The following is a 22,218-nucleotide window of genomic DNA, read 5'->3' as shown; positions in this document are numbered from 1 at the left end:
AGAGGCTCGGGGAGTTTTATTGCGTGCACAGGTCAAGCATGAGGCCACATAGCGTTTGACATCCTTCTTGTACCCCGGCCACCAAAAGGAACGTGACAACAGTTCTTCGGTCTTAGTAACTCCAAAATGCCCAGCAAGTTTGGAATCATGAACCAACTTGAGAGCTTCCACCCGAACAGATTCAGGTACATAAAGATGATGTCCTTGAACCCAAAAGCCATTTTTGTACACCAGGTTCATGTCCCTAGGAGGATCATTGAGAAGTGGGTCATTCTCATACCCCTCTTTGAGAAGACTCAAGAATGTCTTTGCACTTGTGGCCCCTAGGAAGATTTTTTGTGTTAGGATGGAACATTCGGAGTTGCCCTCCAGGGGAGGCTCGGACAGCATCCTTGATAAGGCATCGGCCTTACCATTCCTCGATCCCGGGCAATATGATATAACAAAATTAAATCTGGAAAAGAATAGAGACCAGCGAGCTTGTCTAGAAGACAATCTCTTGGCCGAACGAATAAATTCCAGATTTTTATGGTCTGTGAGAACAGTTACAGGATGATTAGCTCCTTCTAGCAGATGCCTCCATTTAGAAACGGCTTCCTTAATTGCCAGTAGCTCTTTATTCCCAATGTCGTAATTTCTTTCGGCTGAGGACATCAAACGGGAGAAGAAGCACAAGGATGAAGCTGCATCTTTTCACCACTTCGCTGAGACAGGATCGCTCCCACGGCAGAATTGGAGGCATCCACTTCCACTGTAAAGGGTAGTTCAGGATCCGGATGTACCAAAATTGGTGCAGAAGTGAAAAGAGTTTTTAGTTTTTCAAATGCAGCTTGTGCCTCAGAGGTCCACACAAAGGGTACCCCTTTCTTTGTAAGCTGTGTGATTGGAGATATCACTTTAGAAAAGTTTCTTATAAATTTTCTGTAAAAGTTGGCAAACCCGACGAAACGTTGAATTTCCTTAACATTTCCAGGTGCTGACCAATCTACCACTGCTTTGATTTTCTCGGGATCCATGCTCACGCCCTCTGGAGAAATGATATAGCCTAAGAACTGGATCTGGGTTTGTTCAAACTCACATTTTTCCAATTTAATGTAGAGTCTATTCTTCCTTAATCTTTCAAAGACTGTGCAAACATGTTTGCGGTACTCCTCCCAATTATTGGAAAAGATAAGGATATCATCTAGATAGGCAATCACAAATTGGTCCAACAGATCACGAAAAACATCGTTGACAAAATGTTGAAATATTGCAGGGGCATTGCAAAGTCCAAACGGCATCACCAAGGACTCGAAATGCCCATACCTAGTTCTGAAGGCAGTCTTCCATTCGTCTCCTTGACGAATGCGGACAAGGTTATATGCCCCTCGTAGATCAAGCTTGGTAAAGATCTTGGCAGAGCGAAGTCTTTCCGACATTTCAGAGATCAAAGGTAATGGATAGCGGTTTTTAATAGTAAATTTTATTCATGTCTCTGTAGTCAATGCATGGACACAAGGTGGAGTCTTTCTTTTCAACAAAGAACAGGGCTGCCCCCGCTGGAGAAGTTGAGTGTCTAATAAAGCCCTTCTCCAAATTCTCATCGATCCACACCCTGAGTACTTTTAATTCAGGTTCCGACAGATTGAAGAGGTGGCCAAAAGGTATTTCTGCCCCTGGGAGCAGCTCAATGGGGCAATCATATGGGCGATGAGGGGGTAATAGATCTGCATTCTTCTTGTCACAGACGTCCCGGAACTCATGGTAATATGTGGGCAAGTTGTCATATGACTGGGTAGCCACTATATCACCTTGCGCTTCCTTGGTCGGTGATAAACTTGGTCAGCAAGGTTTTTTGCAATGTTTTTCACAGTGGGAGGACGTAAAATCTATAGTCCATGCTCCCCAGTTGATGGAAGGATTGTGAGTGGAGAACCAAGGAATGCCCAGGATGATGGGAAACTTGGGTGATGTAATCAGCTGGAAGCTGATGGTCTCACAATGGTCAGCCTCAAACAACAGTTTCAGGGGGACCGTTTTATGGGTAACAGGTCCTGAAGATAAGGGTGACCCATCAACTGTCTCCATATCAATAGGGGTAAATGTGTTTCTTGCTTCAATATTATTGCTGTTGGCAAACTCTATATCCATACAGTTCCCCCCCGCCCCGGAGTCCAGCATAGCTTTCACGGCCCTCAGATACAAGTTTAATGGGGATAACAAAGTGAGAAAGTAGTGAGTTCACTTTATTCTCTTCAGAAATCAGTGGGGAGACAGACTGGCTTATAGAGTTTATGTGTTCAGGCTCAATCACATCAGTCACAGCAATAGTTCTTTTAACCTTGTTAGGACAATTAATTGCATAATGACCAGAATCCCCACAATAAAGACATAAGTTCTTTGAACGTCTTCTCTCTTTCTCTTGGATGGAAATGGATCTCTTGATCGCATCAACCTGCATAGGCTCAGGAGTGTTAGAACCCAGAGAGACTCTTGAATCCTGCTGAACAAATGGACTAGCAGAGAAATGCATGCCCCTATTACTTCCAAACATTCCCAACCTCTCCTTCCTCCTTTCTGTAAGCCTTTGATCGATTCAGATACACAATTGGATAAATTCCTCAAGATCATTAGGAGTATCACCTCTGGCAAGCTCATCCTTTACCTGTTCAGAAAGCCCTTGGCGAAGCTGGCTCTTTTGTGCTGCAGGGTTCCAAGTGGTATCTGCCATCCAACTTCTGAATTCAGCTGTATATTCAGTGACCGAGCGTCTACCCTGCCGCAGACTATGCAATTTTGCTTCGGCAGTAGCACAACGGTTGGGATCATCAAAAACCTGATTCATGGCAGTCAAAAAGGTATCAAAATTATTCAGAATGTTATAGTTCTGCTCTATATAAGGGGAGGCCCAAGCTAGAGCTTCCCCAGTCAGAAGCCCAATAATAAACATTACCTTCTTTTTCTCTGAAGGAAACGCAGCAGGGTACATTTGGAAATATACACGACATTGATTAAGGAAACCCCTGTATTGGCGGCGGTCTCCATTAAACTTAGATGGTTGGGGCATATGTGAGCTAGGATCATCTCGGTTCAGCAGTTGTCTCTGCAGAGCCTGAATCTCTCCCTGTTGCCTTTCTACTATACCTTGCAGTTCAGAAAATTTTTCTTGGTAGGTAACACCAAACGTTTGCAGCTCTGAAATTTGCTGCCTGACAGGAGCCATGGCATTTGCTATAGCGGCCTCCATGTTTTAGGCCAGATTATTCTGTCACGATCTGGGTCAGGTTCAGAGACCAGTTGCTACAGCAGTTGTAAGGCTTACCTGAAACCAGCAGGATTGGTACACCAGCGGCCCACCCTGGGAATGACGCAGGCTCACCTGAGGTGCAGGGTCTAAGCATCCACCGGTCTTCCCCAGAGCTCCTAATGGTGGAGATGGATTTGGCTGCGTTGTGAATGCCAGGTCGCAGATCTCAGGATCACCCCATCAGGGAATGAGTAGGCTGGAAACCAAAAGCGGATCAAACAGTTCAGGGATCAAACAGAAGCGGAGTCAGTCACAAGCCAAGGGTCGGTCTCCAATGGTAGTAGATAGGATGAGGCAGAATCGTAGTCAGTAGCAAGCCAAAGGTCGGTAACGTAGAGGAAGACGGCAGCAGGAACAGTAAGCGGGATATTGGCTGGTAAGGCACAATAATCTGGCAACCAGGAAGTGCAGAGATATGGCTTTTATAGGAAGTTCATGGGGGGAGCAAGGAGTTCAAGGTTCAAGACAAAACAGGGCAAAGGCAGGATCATCCAAAGAATTGTCAAGGGAGCTGTCCAGCATTCCAGGTGGCTCAGTGAGAAGAAACACTGTCTCTCACCGCAGAAGGCCCAGGTTCGATTCCAGGCTCTGACAGTGTTATGGAAGACCAAGATGCTTCAATAGCGGCCTTCAGCTCTTCTGCATTGTTCGGTCTCATGTCTCTTATCTTTCTCTTGGCAATTCCCCATAGATTCTATATGAGGTTCAGGTCAGGTGAGTTTGCTAGCCAATCAAGCACAGTAATCCCACGGTCATTGAACCAGGTTTTGGTGCTTTTGGCAGTGTGGGCAGGTGCCAAGTCCTGCTGGAAAATGAAGTCAGCATCCCCATAAAGCTTGTCTGTGGAAGGAAGCATGCAGTGCTCCAAAATCTCCTGGTAGATGGCTGCGTTGACCCTGGACTTAATGAAGCACAGTGGACCAGCACCAGCAGATGACATGGCTCCCCAAATCAACACAGACTGTGGAAACTTCACACTGGACTTCAAGCATCTTGCAGTGTGTGCCTCTCCATTCTTCCTCCATACTCTGGGTCCTTGGTTTCCAAATGAGATGCAAAAGTTGCTCTCATCAGAAAAGAGGACTTTGGACCACTGAGCAACAGACCAGGTCTGCTTTTCTTTAGCCCAGGTAAGACGCTTCTGACATTGTTTGTTGTTCAGGAGCGGCTTGACAAGAGGAATACGACATTTGAAGCCCATGTCCAGGATCCATCTGTGTGTGGTGGCTCTTGATGCACTGACTCCAGCCTCAGTCCACTCCTTGTGAAAGTCCCCAACACTTTTGAATGGCCTTTTCCTGACAATCCTCTACAGGCTGCGGTCATTCCTGCTGCTTGTGCACCTTTTTTCTTCCACACTTTTCCCTTCCACATAACGTTCTATTAATGTGCTTTGATACAGCACTTTGGGAACATCCAACTTCTTTTGCAATTACCTTTTTGAGGCTTTTCCTCCTTATGGAGGGTGTCAATGATGGTTTTCTGCAGAACTGTCAGGTCAGCAGTCTTTCCCATGATTGTGATTCCTACTGAACCAGACTGAAGTGAAGACACTGTAAACAAGCTGCTGGCATCCACAATTAGGAAACCCTCTGTTTCCTCTCACAGCGATTGGTGTGGATGGTCACAGTGATCAAGTGGTACAGGACATATTTTATCTGGCTGTGTACATTAATTTTGCTATCTGTTGTGTTCAATGGACTTAATGGTCACAGAGTGTACTCATGCATGCCAGAGGGTGCGCATGAGCATCGTAAAGGGCAGATCATTTTAAAGCAGCCTCCTGCCCTCAGGGGGGAGCCGTCTGGCTTACTATGCACAATGGCTGGACAGCAAGTGGTTAGACAACATACTTCTCTCCTCAGATACAGATGTGACTTACATATTTATATTGTACAATGATGCATAAATTGTCAGTGTTGTATAAATACCTTTTAATAAGTAATACATATTTGATTATTTTTTTAGGAATCGGATTCCAGTGAAGAAAGCAGCAGTGCATCAGAAAGTAAGTTTTTTATGTGTGTCAGTCAGGGTTGCATATTAAAAAAAGACTTGTTATAAAAATTCCATCTTGCACTAGACTGTTTAATTTTTTTCATCAGAAAATGAAGGATTAGAAATTGCTTCTTGCTGGGTTTTTTTTCCCGCATTGGATTTTTAAGGCATAATGAATGAGGAAGCAAAGTTATAGAAACATTCCAGACAAAACTGAAAATCCATACGGTACATATGTACATACAGTACTCAGCATAAATGAGTACACCCCAGCAGATTTGTCAGAAAACCTTTACTTTCCTTTCAGAATCAACACTTTCTATGGGACACTATACTACAAAATACTCCCACAAATGCGGGCCATTGATTGCAAACAAGATTTGTTAACCACTTGCCCTCCAGAGGACTTAACCCCCTTCCTGACCAAGCCATTTTTTGTGTTATGGCGCTGCGTTATTTTAACTGACAATTGCACGGTCATGCAACGCTGTACCCAAATTAATTTTACGTCCTTTTTTCCCACGAATTGAGCTTTCTTTCGGTGGTATTTGATTGCCTGTGCATTTTTATTTTTTGTGACCCGACAATTTTGAGAAAAAAACAATGTTTTTTGACTTTGAAAAACATGTCTATTAAACATGACCAGTAAAAAAAATTTAAAAAATCATATTTCGGCATAAATTTAGGCCAAAATGTATTCTGCGACATGTCTTTGCTAAAAAGAAAAAAACCCAATACGTGTAAATTTATTGGTTTACGTGAAAGTTTATAGCATTTACAAATGGCGGTATATATACTGGGATTTTTATTTTTACTAGTAATGGCGGCAATCAGCGACTTATAGCGGGACTGCGGCCGACATTCTGACACTGGGGGGAACTGACTTGGTGCCCCTGACATCCCCAGTGACACCAATATAGTGATCCGTGCTAAAAAAAAAACAGCACTGACACTGTACTAATGGCATTGGGCAGGAAGGGGTTACAACGAGGGGTGTTCAAAGGGTTAACTGTGTGCTGGGTGTGTTTTACTGTGCACAGCCATCCTAAGCAGTGTGCCCGAGCTGACAGGGAGGAGAACTGTTAGTAAAAAAAACAGTTCTCCTCCCCATCGGAGATCCTCGGTAATCACTGAGCGCGCAAGCCCCCTACCTGGAAATGCAAAATCACGTGTATATATACACGACTTTGCGCACCCGTGCTGCCCTGTAGCAGTGAGTCTAATCATTCATTAAAAAGGTGTCCAGCAGACAAACAAAACCCCTTCCCATTTCATGCTGCCAGCAATGGCACCACATTGAAGAGAAATGTTACAAGGCCTGAGTAAGAAAATAATTTTATTGCAGAAGAAAGGTGAAGGATCCAAGATCAGCATAGCTTTACTTATTTTATATTTTTACTTATTATATTCCATGACTTGACAAAGGTTGTTCAAATGTACTTCAAAAAAGGTTTGCTTTTTAGAGTCAATTTTTAAGTCAATTGACTTACCTGAACAAAAACCACATTCACATTCATTCGTTTGAAAAAAAGTTTCCTTTCTCCTTTAAATTTTCTCATCGATATGGTTAAAAAACCCCAAAAACATCAATTTGACCCCACTAACCATTTGAAAATCAAACAAAGGTTCTTGAAACAAACGTTTTCAAATAAAATTCTGCTAGTGTTTTAGAGCACCAGCCCACAAAACCCCTTTTGACAGTAATCTTGAGAACTTGAGCTTCTGATGCAGCAGAATTATTTTCAAACACACCTATTGCAAGCTGCATGGTGTCTCTCACATACAGAAACCTTCATGCACAAAAAAAAGAAAAGGGATTCATGTGTAGCACAGGCTTCAAGAAATACCCTTAGAGTGACTCCGGGATCTTTGCTTCTGCAGGGATTGTTTTACTCAGTTCAGTACCCCCAGGCAGGTAAAAGAAATAGATATCTGATCAGTAGTTCCTTTGCTGCTCTGTTTGCCTATAGTAGCAAAGAGAGGGAGCCATGGGTTGGCTCTGACCAAGTTGATTCGGTCAGAGCCCCCATAGGGCTAAGAACTAAGGCTAGACATACACACATAGACTTCTTTCCCATGGGCCGAACAAGAGAAACCATTTGACTCCTCCATCCATGCCAGACAGTGCGGATGGAGAAATCTCACCTGCCAGCTATTGTTTTCTAACAATTGCTTTCCCCTCAGCTGTCAGAATAACTAAATGGAATTTGCATCTGGCATTGGCTGTAGTCACTGTTCGGCCATGCACTTTTCCTCTGGCTCCTCCAATTTTCAAATTGAAATTTATCAAGCCAGATGGTGCCAACAGGGTCGTTGAATTATGGCCAGTCAGCAGGAATTGTCCAAACTCTGACCCATGTATGGCTAGCATAAATGGAGCGAGTTACAGGCTTCTAATATCCAGGGGTACTGGGCATTTCAGATTGCTCCTATGGGCATTCAAACCAGCAGGTTAGTTAGCCATGAAGTAAATCTGTTGCTTTGCATGCACTTTAAACTTGTGTGTTTTTGTAATGGTAGAACAGTGCCTTCGACTGTAGTAGTATAGCTAATTCACAAGGCAATAATAGTTGCACCATTTCAAAGGTTTAGGCCTGGTTCACACTAATGTGGGTGGTTGCAGGTGTCGGAATCGCAAAACGCATTTGCAGGTCCCGAAACCTCTGGAAATACGCATGGTACAAAAGCATGTACCATGTGATTACCCGGCTGCTACGTGACACGCATTCAAATGAATGCACTGCTGTGCCCAGCAAACATGGCCCACAGAGCCGCAATTGTGTGAACCAGGCTTTAAAGTATAATTAAAGGCAAAAGTTTTTTTGTAGTTTTGGATGGAGTGGAGAGGGATTAGAACACCTGTCAGGATTTTATTGCTGTCTGTGCCCTATTAGGGAGATTTGAACACTCCATTTGTCCTTTTTACCATTATCATTGAAACTGCAATTAAAAGAAAATCTCGAATTTTGGGTTGTCCCCAGAAAAGTGATAGAGGGGAAATCTTCCAATGGGGACTCTAGAGCTGGTGACCTGGGGGGCCCCAGTGGATTACCTTAGTGTGCAGGGATTTCCTGTCACTTTCTCTTTTGGCTATGGGACAAGAAGTGAAGGGGCATCTCGCCAATGGGACATACATGCAAAGAAAGAAAATCTGACAGGGGTTAAAACCCTCCCTTGCTCTATCAAAAGAAAAACGTTTTGCCTATAGTTCTTCTTTAAAACGTTAATCAACATTGAAGGGTTTTCCTGTCTGTAACCTGTTAGATACATGAGGTTCACTGTCTTGAAATCCAGTAAGTGTATGTACAATATTAGACAGCCTTGGTAGATTTTTGGTAGAGGAAAGACTGAATTGGAAACTTGGATCAAATTTTTTGAAATCTGATCATGCACTGTTTAGAAAGTTTTTTAAAAACAATGGTCATTGCTATGAGTTTTTATATGGGAGCATTAGTGGAAATAAATTAGATCATGACCGCATCCAAGTGTTACCTGATTGCCCAGTGAAAATAAGTTACATAAATAATCTCCAACATAAACTGCTTAGTTAATATATTTATCAACTTTTGTCTAAAAATAGTGTTTTTAACATCAAACTTTGAAGTATGCTGCACTTATGGTATGTTTGGAATTGTTTAAATGTTATTATTTTGGAAAGTGTTTGAAAAATTATGGTAGCCTTTTCTATTCTATTTAAAAGTGAAAACTCTTTAAAGAATAAGGTCACTTTGGTTAACCCCTCCACTCATTTGAAATGTTTGTACTTTACATCCTTGAATTGTACCATATCTGTGGTTTTCAAACCCTACAGAGGAATTGGAATAAGTTGCCGTTTTTTTTTCAGTGGATTTCCTGCGCGACCTTTTTTCCCGGACGCTGGGCATTGGCACTCCAGAAAAGGTCCTTGATGAACTAACCCTTGACGGAGTGAGCAAATTTATGCTTGGTGAAAAATGTAAGTTCCTAAAAACTGTATCATACTTATGCGTGGTAAGGATTTTTACAGCTTAACTACTCCTTTTGTAAAAGAACCCCTTCCTACACTATTGATAGTTACGTTTGTCTTTCGTACACAATAATGGACAAGGGGCATTTAGAAAGTAGATGGGTTAAAGCCCAGTTGCACTCCCCTTATTTATCACTGTAATGAAGCCAGGCTGCAAAAACAGTAATACATATGGGGTTATTTTACATTTTCATTTTACACTGATAACTGCAGCAGCAAGGGTTAAAATACTCTGTGTTGCCTTCACATAGAAAAGTTGGACTATGACTCTCTCACTGTCTGCATTACAGTATATAGATAAGCAGGGTTCATTGGGCTTTAACTAGCACTATAGGAAGAGTTTTTCTTGTTAAGAGTGGTTATGCTGTAGGGTACTCTGCTCCTTGAGACAGTAATAGGAATATTATTATTATTATAGGATATGACTGGATACTTTTCTTATAACTTTAACAATTATTATCCACAGCTAAGGTTATAAAGATTTAGTATGGAAGTATTTTGATTAAGGTGTTTAAACCAATTGCCTTTTTGGGATAAGAAAGTAATTTTGGCCCCGGGAGTTTACTTTTGTGAGAAACTTAAAATGGTTGCAAAGATAAAAAGGCATTTTAATTAATGCATTCTCTGTGCACACTGGGCACATCTACAGCAGCTCCTCTCTCCTTTCCCAGCTCTCACAGGCTTGGCTGAGAGCAGTGGGAGCCATTGGCTCCCGCTACTCTCAGTCAAAACCAGTGAGCAGGGGCGGGGCAGAGCCAGGTTGTGAGTCTGAATAGATGCTAGTAGCTCGGCTGGAGAGTGAGCCTATGTGGCTTCCTATGGTGGGCACTCAGCGGGGGACCCAAGAAGAGAAGGATTGCACAGAGCAGGTAAGTATAACATGTATGTTACATTAATAAAAGAAAAGGGGAAGCTTTCTAATCACTTATAACTGAAGGACATGTGCCTTTTTTTAACCTAGTTAACTATATAAAACTATACTAAAGCCCGATGTAGACTGATTGAAACTCCTGCTGAAACAGAGGAATTTTAATCCATCTTCAAGCAGGCTGGTCTATCAATCAACTTCAGTACAGTTAGCCGGTAGGGTTTTTTTTGTTTGTACGATTGCTGCCACTGGCAATAACCGGTAGTATTGATTATTGCATTCTGGTCCAAAGGATTTGGTTGTTCAAGAAGTCTCATCTCCTGATCAACATCCTATAACTTAGGGTGATTTTTCTATTTCTGCAGTGTTGGTCCATCTTACTAGAGGGTCATCTGATCCAATCCAGTTGCACAGCACAACGGCGGGACATTCATCAGAGAGACACCAGATGTCTTGCCATATCAAGAGAGCTAGATTGGATCCTGTTCTAGGCATAACTTTAGGTCAAACCTTATCCACTGTGTACATTCCAGGTGTAGACAAATGAGAGGCAGATTTCTGTCATGGGAGGGGAGCAGTCCCTACACTAACAAACTGGACAGATTTGTCTATAGGTACATGGATTCTCTGGCAAAAGCAGCGGATGTTATGGTGTCTCTGCGAGATCATTACACCCTGAACTATGCATTTCCTCTGAAATATCTGCTTCACAGGATCAAAAAATCCAGACTAGCCCAGGTGCATGTGATATGCCAACCTGGTAAGACCCCTAGCAGACGCTCAGGCTCTGCTGGATCATCAGGATTTTCTGTCCAAGGACCAACTCGCTATCCTGGCTGTTCAAGCACAAGTTCTGAGAAATAGAAACATTTCTGGCATGGAGATTCCTATTATGGTAATGGATTCCGAAAAGGTGTGAGATGGGGAAACTGCTCTCATTGTTTGAACACTGTTTGTGTGGAGTAAATTAAATGTTCTGGACTGACATTCTGCGGTTTAGCCACAAGATGCCACTGTTTTCCTAACACAGCCTCAGACTGCATAGATATTTCTATATTCATGAAGAGGTGGGGTTTTGTCTCAGAGTTTAGAGAACAGGAAGAGAGGAGAGAGATGAGCCATGTTTGGAGAATGGTGAATGAAGGAGACAGGTGAGCAGAGAATCTGATGGCATCCAGGTGTCAGAGCATCCCTCAGTAACCAGAGGTGCAGCTAAGTGAAGCTGATGGTGTCCAAGACCCTGATCCTGTTCAGAGAAAGGAAGATTGCTGCCAGGAATGCTGATGAGAGCAGAGGAACAAAGCAACATACACTGCGATACCGCATGCTTGTTGGAGAGACATTTGTTCTGTTCAGAGTCACCAGCAGATACAAAGCAGATCCGGATTGGTAAGATCGTGCATGCACCTCATTTCAGTGTTGGCGCCTAGAGACTGAGACCAGGCCTATAGTTAGTTAGGGTCTCTGTTTGTGTCAGGCCACAAGTGTTATTGCTGATCATTGGAAAGACTTCATAACTTAAGCGACATTTCACATTGGAGAGCTGATAAAATCCCACAAACTCAAGCCAGACTGGTGTTTTGCTCAGAAGGAATACTCAGGCACGTGCTACAGGACCAGTTATGGGAGGGGGAATACTGTAGATTTGTGTAAGATTGTAAGCTGTTGTGCTGCACCACAGGCTAGCCCATACCATACACCCATACACTGATTCCTGCTCTCTTAGGGTAATAACGGGTAAGGTGTGGCAGCTTAGTTGCGCCCGCCAGTAGGTAAATTGCTACACTTTCTACCTTCATCTATCAGAAGGCGCCGTGCTGTGCAGCACAAGGGTCTCAGCCTTTGGGCTGGGTGTATGTAAATTTATTGTATGTTCTCAGCATTTGTGGTTGTGTTTATTTGCCACATCTAAGTAAAATTCTGTTGTGGCAAAAGCTGGTGTTGGGGTTGCTTTCCTCGTCCGTGACTTCACTGTATCCTTGGGAGCCCACCCCAATACACGGCTTACAAAGGTCCTCCATGTATTTGGACATTGGTGTGAGTCTCTGGGCTTTCAACCCAGGAGTTTTCCATGGGACTTGTTTTTGCAGCTGGGTCTGGACCAGTGTTTAGCTCTCAGCATTTATCAAGGGTCAGAATTCAGTCCTTTCTGTTCACTTTGAGGGGCCATTAGCCATTAATTCTTTTTTTAACTAAGACCTTTGTACAAGGGATCTTCCATGTAGCTCCTCCTGTCCTCTTCCCCTGTGACTCCATTGGATCTGAATTTAGTCCTCTCTGCCCTTCTCAATCCCATTACAGACATTCCTATCTCTACTTTCACCTACAAGGTGGTGTTCACTGTAAACATAACTTCTGCAAGCTGACTGTTTGAACTGGCAGCCTTGCCCTGCAAGGAACCTTTTCTGGGTTTGCATAGGGACAAGGTGGTAAGGCCAAGTACTTCATTCTTGCGTAAGGTAGTTTCTACCTTTTGCCTCAACCAGGACATTGTTCTTCTGTCCTTCTGTCCAACTTCTTTCAGGAAGACAGATTCCCTTTGTGTTGTCCCTGAGGGACCCCGTAAGGAGCACTCTACTAGATTTGTGAGTGATTCTTGCGCTTCTTGTCATCATGCAACTTTTTCCCAGATTTCCAAGTATGACACCTGTTTTTGGGTTCGCTCATTCTCAAGTTTTTGCAAGGTGGACGTTTCTGCCTCACCTGATGCGAACTTTTCGCCATAAGGGTCTTCAGGTGGCTCTTTGAGCTATACACAGTCCCCAGAATTTCTGCTGTATCTTTGTGGGCTTGTTAGTGATTGTTTGCTCACCCCATCAGTTCTACTGCTTTAGGAAATCCCAAAAGTGAAAAACTTCCTGTTGAGAAAACTTCCTGATGAGAAAGAAAACAGGGTTTTTGTACTCACAGTAAAATAATGTTTTTTTGGAGTCCATTCAGGGACACAGGTCCCACCCCGTTTATTATTATACTGCCAGTATTAGGACTTTTATTTGCCAGTGTCTTATCCTTGTGTAGGCAGTAGTGTAGTCCAAAGGTTAAAGTGTTTGTAAACCTTCTTTAAAAAAAAGTAAACATGTCATACTTACCTGCTCTGTGCAATGGTTTTATATAGAGCAGACCTGATCCTCCTCTGGGATCCCCCACCAGTGCTCTTGGCTCCAACTCTTTGGCGAGTGCCCCCCATAGGAAGCTTCTTGGGGGCAGTTGTGCAAGCATGATCCCAAGCCTCACCATCTGCTTCTATTGACACAAGGAGTGTGGCTCAGCCCTGCCCCCCTCATAACAGGATCTGATTGACAGCAGCAAGAGCAAATGTCTTCAGCTGCTGCCTCTATTTTCTGTAAAAAAGGGGGAGAATCGCTGCTCTTGGGTACAGCGCTGGATCAAGATCAGGCTCAGGTAAGTATAAAGGGGGCTGGGGGGAACCTGTGAGCAGAAGGTTTTTTTTTTTTACCTTGATGCAGAGAATGCAATAAAGTAAAAGAACCTTAAGCCTTTGGAACCACTGTAAATATCTCCTGTGTCCTTCAATAGACTCCAAGAAAAAGGATTTTACGGTCATTACAAAAACCCATTTTTTTGGCAGAAGAGGCCTAATAGGTTCTTCTACAACAAAAAAGCCTTCCTGCTGCCTGATTTTCTGTATATTTGCATTCTGTTTAGAATAGAGTTTTTCTAAGATTACCAGCCAATTGTGTTAATTCATTGAAGCTAAAATAATACTTCTTATTCCAGTCTCAGTAGGAATGGTATACAATGTGTTTAAATGATATACTTTTAACCCACTCTTTTTCCATTATAGGTAAGAATGTGGTGTTTATGGTTGGAGCAGGCATCTCAACATGTAAGTAATTGTACTTCATTGCTCTATTTGTATTTTGTATGATCCACCAGCACTTCAGTGACCAGATTGTTTTGTTAATAGACTTGAAATATGTTGTATATAAACCCTGCATATGGTGGATTATGTGATGTAAGTGAAATGGCGGAGGGTAAGGATGCTCTTGCCCTTCTCTGCACCTTTCAATTTGTCTGTAACTTGTACTTTTTTAAATGATAAAAATATACCTTGAAAAAAAATACATAGGTTGCGAAGGTCCTCAGTGATTGTCTCTTGATCTAAAGCCGCAGGAATCCCTGACTTCCGTTCACCAGGCAGTGGACTGTATGCAAATCTTCAGAAGTACAACTTGCCATATCCTGAAGCCATATTTGAAATTGGATTCTTTAAGGTAAGGTCATGCTGGATTTTATATTTAGGAAGAAAAAAGGACCTCAGTAGTTACGTGTGCCGTAACTCCACATGTACATTGTAATTATATCTATCTCAGTGTTGCTTGTGACTTGCTGAATTCTGTATTCCTCAGTTATATTAGAAATTACAAAATATAAGATAGTATGAATATTAAAATCCCCTTCTCATTTTCGGGATCAAAGGTATCAGATTGTAGGGTAAGCACTTTTATAATAAAACTTTGAACTTCTGATGTCTTTGTTTGAGCTACTTTATTTAGCAAATTTGAGCATTTAAATTAAATTCCATGTGCAGAACCACATGAAAGAATCCATTGGTCTAATCCAGGGTTTATCAACCACGTCTCCACAGAACCCTAGGGTTCCACGGAAAGCCTCCAGGGATTCCACCACAATCCTCCATTCCAAGAAATTATATCCACTTGAAACTGAAGCTTCAGTGCCCTGCTTGCTTCTATTGCTGATTACCACTGGCCAGATTGATATCTGCTCACCAGATTAATATCTGCTTGCTGTTAAAGTTCTGGCTGCTAACATCAACAAACCGCAGCCAGACAGAGACAGCAGAATGGGACAGAAGGACTGCTCCTGTTCTCAGGTAAGTACTCGATGGCGAATTACCTGCAGTCATATGAATGTGGGAACAGAGGTCGATGTAGGTACTCCTCTGTACTAATACCTGTTAGTACATTGTCACTCTTCTGGTCACACTCAGAGACTCGTAGAGGAAAATACCCTGCTCGGTCAGGTGCTATATTCAGTATTCTATTCCCTGCTAATGATCTGTAAAAAGAAATGAATACACTTAAAAGCTATGGGCTGACAATCCACTGATGCTTCCTTTTCATTAATCAGTTTAAAATGTACATTAGTTAGGTGCTCCATCATCACACATCAAGTCAAAAAGAGAAAAAAGAATGATAGACAGCGGTAAGCTTCTTCTGTTTGAGGCCATGGCATAAACTATCAAACAGAGATTACTCTGCCTGATAATATAGCTTTTATTTCAGTGCTGGATCGCAGAAAATGTTTCAGCATCCCTTACCCCACTGTCAACGTGCTACCCTCTGGTGCCCAACAAGTAGAGGAACCAGCCTAGGACAAAGCGCGCCACACACAGGGATAGCAGGCTGCTTGTTCGGCAACAGGGATCTAAAGCCTACTGTCTTTCTTTGCCTCTGTTTTAGAATTTTGCATTCTCCAATACAAGAGTTAGATTTTAAAGAAACATTATATGGCTGATATAACTAGTTGTCCTATGTGGTTAGTAGCTACTAAAAAGAAATCCTGGTTGACACAGTAAAGTGTTTGACAGTGTGCAGAGAAATTGTTACTTTTTTTAAGCAGCTGTACTGTAACAGCGCCTGAAGCCAGAGCACCATACTCTGATGACACAGCGCAGCTGCAGAAAAAGTGACATATTCGATACAGATTCTTGCTAGAAATACAGTAACTGTTTTAGAAAAATGCAGGGAGAGGGGTTTAGGTACACAGCAGCACATGCTTTGAAATGCATTAGACACTTTGGGGCGCTGTCAGTATTGGCACTTCCGTGTGTAGCTGCCGCTTATAGCGGAAACACAGGCACTGTAACGTGGGAGACTTCCCTGTGCAGCCATTGTTCATGTTAAAAACACAGCAGGCACTTTAAGGAGTTCAACTTTTGCGTACTCCTGTTGGCTGTGAGCTGAACTGCAGTGACCAAAAACCAGACTATGCATTTGTGTGTCCTTGAGTCTGCTCCCCACCTTGTCACCATATGCAATGCTTCTTAGTACAGCAAGCACTGTGATTACATTGCAAGGACACAGAAGGGATGAAAAGTAAAATAGACTTAAAGTGCACATACTAAAAAGGGGCTTTAAAGTGACTTTTTTTCTGCTGTGTGTTGGAATGTAGTCACCCTCTCTTGCTCGCTGCCAAGATGGACTAGAGAAATTAGGCTATTGGCTTTGTAGTGTGCTTAGAGCAGTAATCAATGTGCACTGCTCGTTCCTAACAAGTGGAAATGAGAAGGAAATAGAAAGGTTTGGGAGCTCACGGAGGATGATACAAGGCAGAAAAACACATTAAAAAAAATGTAATGAAAAAGTGCTTACTGGGCAATTAAGTGTGGATGTGTATGGATTATTTTTGGAGAAAAAGAATATCATTTAGTGTCACTTTAAAGCACAACTATTAAGCAAAACTTTTTTTTGACAGATTTTTTTTTCTTGTCATCTGTGTCCCATTAAAAGATTTCACCTTTTATTACCTTTCTGGGGACAACCCAAAATTTGGGGTTTTCTTTTACTTTCACTTTCAATGATAACGATAAACGGGACAAATAGGGTGAATCATCTTAACAGGGGCATAGACAGCAATAAAAACTGACAAGCATTCTAATCTCTCTCAACTCTATCCAAACCTAAAAAACATTTTTTTGCTTTTAGTTATGCTTTAAGGAATTGTACAGCCCAGTGAAGCAGAGAACACATACAGACTCACAAATATACAATGTACAACAGTGGGTGAATAAAAAAGTAAATGTTATTTTTGTGATTTCCTCCTGGTGTTCCAGCTTCCCCATAATTCAAAACATAATGGTAGATTAATTGGCTTCCTTGCAAATTGTCCCTAGTGGAGTATGTGCCTTCTAGAAATATTAGATTAGTAGCTACTTTGGGGAACAAGGACTGGTGTGAATAGAACCAAATAATCTGAAAAGTGTTGCAGAATAGTGTGTGTACAGTATAATAATTAAGCAATGTTTATTTTTATAGCAAAATCCAGAACCATTTTTTGCGCTGGCTCGAGAACTGTATCCTGGTCAGTTCAAGGTAAGCACAAAAATGTTATAATATATGACATTAAAAAACTTAAATGCTGATTTTATGACAGAGAAACCTAACCTTTAAAGAAAACCTTTCTTAGGAGAAACATAGAAGCTGCTAATGATCCTTAAAGCTGTAGTAAAGGATAAAAAAAAACCCTGCAAGGTAAAGGAATAGTATTCTAGTATGCATTGCATACTAGCACATTATGAAAGACTTACCTTGAAATGAAGCCCTCCAGCAGAGCACTGTCACAGCTGCAGAGGCTTCCATTTTCACCCAGACTTCCTTCTGGGTTCATGGGCTGCAGCCGCTTGAATGGCCGAGCTATGATAATGACCGCGGCACAGAGCTCTGATAGAATGCCATGGGAATGCCGTTCCTTCAGAGTGCATGTGCTGGTGATGTCACCGGCTGCTGCTCCCTGGAATATCTTCTTAACAGTGAATGTAGATATTCATTTAACCTACAGGTGAGCATTATTATAATTTTACCTGTAAGTTAAAATAAAAACACCACACCACCACATCAACATCAGAAATTGCCAACTATTTACCAATAGTGCTATTTTCAAAATGTAAAATTTAACATTTGTAAATATACTCCCATATGCGTGCGTGTGAATACGCAAGTGCCGTTGGTTATGTGCATATAGCGACATGCTGCGTATTCTGCAATACATGTCAATGGACTAAATTATACTGCAGCTGTGGCTCCTCATTTCTGCAAGAAGAGCAGCTGGGTGCGAGAGCTCTTCTACAGCAAATTTTGTTGCTTGCAACAGATTCATGTACCTGTTGGAAAGATGTATATAAATTTGTAGCATTGTATCAGTGGGTGCTTGCTGGGAGCCTCAGTCCCTCTCACTGAAATCCTCTGACTAATCAGGTAAACTTGTAGTAAGGCCCCATTCACACTTGTGAATGGGGCCATTTGCGATTATCCATGGGAGAATCAGCGGCTCCCTGTGAATAGCTGCGGGCAGGAAGCCCCAGTAAAAGCACTTGGAACCTGACAGCACCCATAGCTATTTGCAGCTGTTTGCATGTAATTGCTCATGCAGCGATTACCTGTGGATGATTCATCCTGGATGCAAACAGTCTGTCCAGGGCCAATCATTCACAGGTAATTGTTGCATGAACAATTACAAGCGATTACCGGCACTGTCAGGATCATTTTGCTTTCACAGGTAACCCCACTGAGTCTCCCATGGGTAATTGCAAACAGCCCCATATCTAAGTGTGAATTGGGCTCAGAATAGCTTAGAATCAGATCCTGAAGTTCAGTGTGTAGAGGTGTTTACTGTGGTGACTTCACAAGTGGAGCTGCTCAAGCAATTACCAGTTGGCTGAGCAGCAGTACCGCAGTTGTGAGTCATGTCACCATCTGGAGCATAGACAGCTAATACCTATGCTTCTACTCATTGGCCACTATCCTGCATTTCAATACTAGTACTGATGTGCATTACACTTACATGCATAGACTGCATCTGTAGTTGGGAGTGTTCTCCCGTAGTCGGAGTGTTCTCTTCACATATGTGGATCCACCTATTTTTACTGAATAGCAACTTAGGATGAGCTTGATAGATGGGCTTTCATAATTGTTATCTTGTGAACATTTAAAACTCCTTGCACATGGGGGCATCTAGATGCTGTGCGTCCTTCCTGGCATTTTAGCATACCTGAGCGGCACAGGTACAGCGTTCAGCTGTTCTGCCTGCAGCTTGTCAAAGTCTTTCTCATTTCAGGCTTTCATCCCTGAACACACAAGGCCCTTAACACATGTACCACTTGGTACAGTGTTCATCCCTGTGCAGTCGCAGCCACCCATTGACTTTGCACTAAAAGGTGGTTTTAATTTAGGGTGACTAAGGCCCCCAGCAAGCGCCAACTGATACATTGTTTACATGCACTAGAATCCAGAGAAATTACGCAACATAATGATGGTCTTATTTACTGACAGTTTTCTTATATACAAAATGTTGGTGTTTCTTAATGAATTTGTTGGAACCATAGTGACATATTAGAAAATGATCGCAAAAAAGCCTAATTAAAGTTGACACACGTGTTGGACCAATCTCCAAAAGTATTGCAAGTGTTACATCATTTGGAGACTTCCTCATCCAACAATGCAAATGTTTAATTGAACTGCCCAAAGATTTTACAATGCCTAATTATTCTTTCTTGATTTCATTGCATTTTTATTTTACCAGAAAATAATGTTGCTATTTATTTCTCTTTTTGCAGCCAACTATTTGTCATTATTTTATGCGTCTAATGAAAGAAAAGGGAATGTTACTTCGGTGCTATACTCAGGTACTACTGCTTGTGCCCCTTTGATTGACATAGTAGGGAATGAAGTGCATAGCGTACTATAATTACATACATAAAGGTATTGCATGAACAATATAAATTATAATGTTAATATAACATAAAATCACACTATTCAGTATTGTTTTTGTAATCTTACTATTTTGGAACATTTTCCATATCCTGTTTGCTTCTTAGAACATAGATACACTCGAGCGGGTAGCCGGTCTCTCATCTGATGACTTGGTAGAGGCACATGGAACTTTCCACACCTCTCACTGTGTTGGAACATTCTGTAGAGAGGAATATTCTCTTTCTTGGATGAAAGGTATCATGCATCTCATCATCCAGATATTCTTTATTTCCTTATAATAAAATTAGTATCTGACAATTTTCATTTGTTTGAATGGGCCAACAGCAAACTGATCATATTGTCAGCATTAACGGGATTCCTTAAAATATACTCACTGTTTCTTAAGCACACTTGAAGCGGGGCTCAATTAACATTGACTATTTGTATCCTTATGCTGCTAATATTTGTAGATTATATTTACTTGCTTTAAACTTTTTTTGTTTTACATTTCTTCAGTTACTTCCTAGTTTCCATGCCTAGGCAAATTATGTGATACATCCCAGGAGTCTTCAGGAGCAGTTTTCTCATCTAAGCACTCCCTCATGTCTGCATGCCTGAGTTAAGGGAAGATGGTTTGCAGATTTTGGATGTAAATTTGTCGGCGCTTACTTAAGATGCCCGTTGCCAGAAATGCTAAAGGGGGGTTTTTCCAAAGTGATTTTTCAGCAAAATAAAGCATGGAGACATGAATAGATGAGTTTGCTTTGAATATTAATTAGTGTTTTTGGTTTGTGCTGCTGAGATGCAGTGTAGTTCTGCTTTAAATTAAGTTGCAAGTGCACCAGAATCTGAGCACTTGACTGCTTTGTTTTAATCGGACCTCCCAGACCGTACAAACACAACAGAATTGGCTGTATGATGAACCCCCTTATCTATAGATAAAGTCATCCTGCAGTTGTGTTGTCTGTTTTGCCTGTCCCATTAGAAACTAATCCACTCTCTGCAGCTCTTGGGAGATTAAAAACTAAACTGCATCTGTAACTTAGTGATCCTGAATAATTTAACCCCTTCAACAGATTTGCTCCATATTGATTTTAAAGTATGTGCAGACCCAATCTCTAAAATCTTGTATAAGCTTTATCATGTTAGTGTAATGTCAAGTGTTGTTTAGAATCTTTATAAAACTTCAGCTTTCATTGGAATAATACTCATTGCTTCTGTCTTGTTCAGACACTTTCTGTTATTGGGTGACAACTGTATCCTACCTGTACTCTTGTGTTGTCACACACGCACAAATAAAGACTACAAGCAGCTGTTTCCATGCACATTGTACAGGCATGGTACACTGCTGTCACCATGAAGAAGCTGGACCAGAACAATGATGTATAGCCAATGTTGGAGCGAGTCCATTTAGGCAGGAAGTAGCTGAGAGAGGCTAGTGAAGATCAGCAGCACTGAGATGCAACAGTGATTGAAAGTAAGGTGAAAACAGTATTTTAAGAAAAACAGGCATGACAGTTGTTTCTGACACACAGGCTGTTCACTTTACAAGGGAATTTGCCTCAGAGCTTAGTGAATGACGTGAATCATGTGCAAGCAAAAATGCTGTTTTTCTCTTTATTTTCCTTTCATGTAATTGTGTATTCTTTGATTCTTTGCAAAGTAAAACTCCACCACATTCACCAAGCTTTGAGGTGAAGTCCCTTGCAAAGTGCAACTGCCCTTGCACTGAGAAACAGCCTATTTGACTTTAGTAAATCAACCCCCCAGTGCTTTAGCAATAAATGTCATCAAGTTAGGATTTCAAACTACTTTATTATGTTAAAAACAGGCAGACTGCTAGTGCCATTGTGTAGTTGAGCCTATCTTTTAAGTTTTTTTGCTAAAGTTTTTTTTTTTAAACACCGAGGGATTTTGAATTGGGGGTGTTGGGCTAGCAGAGTGTGCATATTTCCTTTTTAACCCATTCCCAGCCCTTTAAGTGGTTCAAAATGCCAGGAGATGAAGCTGTGCATTCCTGTCATGTGACCGCGAAAGCTCTCGATCGCAAGAATGCATCGTGAGCTTTCCGTGACAGTTTAGTTGCTGTGCTGGGAGCACGGTCTCAGCACAGTACATTATTTACATATATGCTGCTGCTCTGTGTTTATTTATGTGAGTGGCCAGTGGAAGTGGTTAATGCATAATCTACTTTAATTTTTCAGGCTGTATAGCTGAGAACATTTACAGGTCTGTTCATAAGATTAGAATGTTTGTTTTTATCTTTGTTAGTATCAAAGTAACTGAATCATATAGATGTACAAAGCTAAAAACTTCATTTTTATTTCAGCAGATATTTTTTTTTTCATGATGTATTCCTTTTATCATTTCAGAAAAGATTTTCTCTGATCTGATCCCTAAGTGTGAAAAGTGTAACAATTTGGTCAAACCAGGTGAGTCGTAAATGGTTATAAAAGTCCAGCGAGGACCCCCCCCAAATCTCATTCAGTGTATGATCATCCACTCTTGACAGAAGTCGATTGTTTGATCAACTTTTGCTCAAGGGACATGTTGAAAAATGTTTTGAATATAAGCAACAGCAGCCATCGATCAGTGTATCAAAGAGTAC

General features: G+C 41.6%; 1 protein-coding gene across 2 annotated transcripts in view; it reads left to right on the top strand.

The window, feature by feature from the left end:
- The window catches only part of SIRT2 (sirtuin 2), a 58,996-nt gene that overhangs the window by 9,301 nt on the left and 27,477 nt on the right, over positions 1 to 22,218 (top strand). For both annotated transcript variants that reach the window (XM_089668230.1, XM_089668223.1), the window contains exons 3-10: positions 5,255 to 5,294; positions 9,129 to 9,239; positions 13,964 to 14,005; positions 14,287 to 14,393; positions 17,178 to 17,234; positions 19,475 to 19,543; positions 19,736 to 19,865; positions 21,983 to 22,042. In XM_089668230.1, the coding sequence (XP_089524356.1) occupies positions 5,255 to 5,294; positions 9,129 to 9,239; positions 13,964 to 14,005; positions 14,287 to 14,393; positions 17,178 to 17,234; positions 19,475 to 19,543; positions 19,736 to 19,865; positions 21,983 to 22,042 (616 nt within the window). The remainder of the gene's footprint in view (positions 1 to 5,254; positions 5,295 to 9,128; positions 9,240 to 13,963; positions 14,006 to 14,286; positions 14,394 to 17,177; positions 17,235 to 19,474; positions 19,544 to 19,735; positions 19,866 to 21,982; positions 22,043 to 22,218) is intronic.

Source organism: Staurois parvus, unplaced genomic scaffold (genome assembly GCF_062004578.1).
Source record: "Staurois parvus isolate SC_StPar_1 unplaced genomic scaffold, SC_StPar_1.0 ptg000056l, whole genome shotgun sequence".
In the NCBI taxonomy this organism is placed as follows: Eukaryota; Metazoa; Chordata; class Amphibia; order Anura; family Ranidae; genus Staurois; species Staurois parvus.
This window is presented reverse-complemented; position numbering and strand designations above follow the sequence as displayed.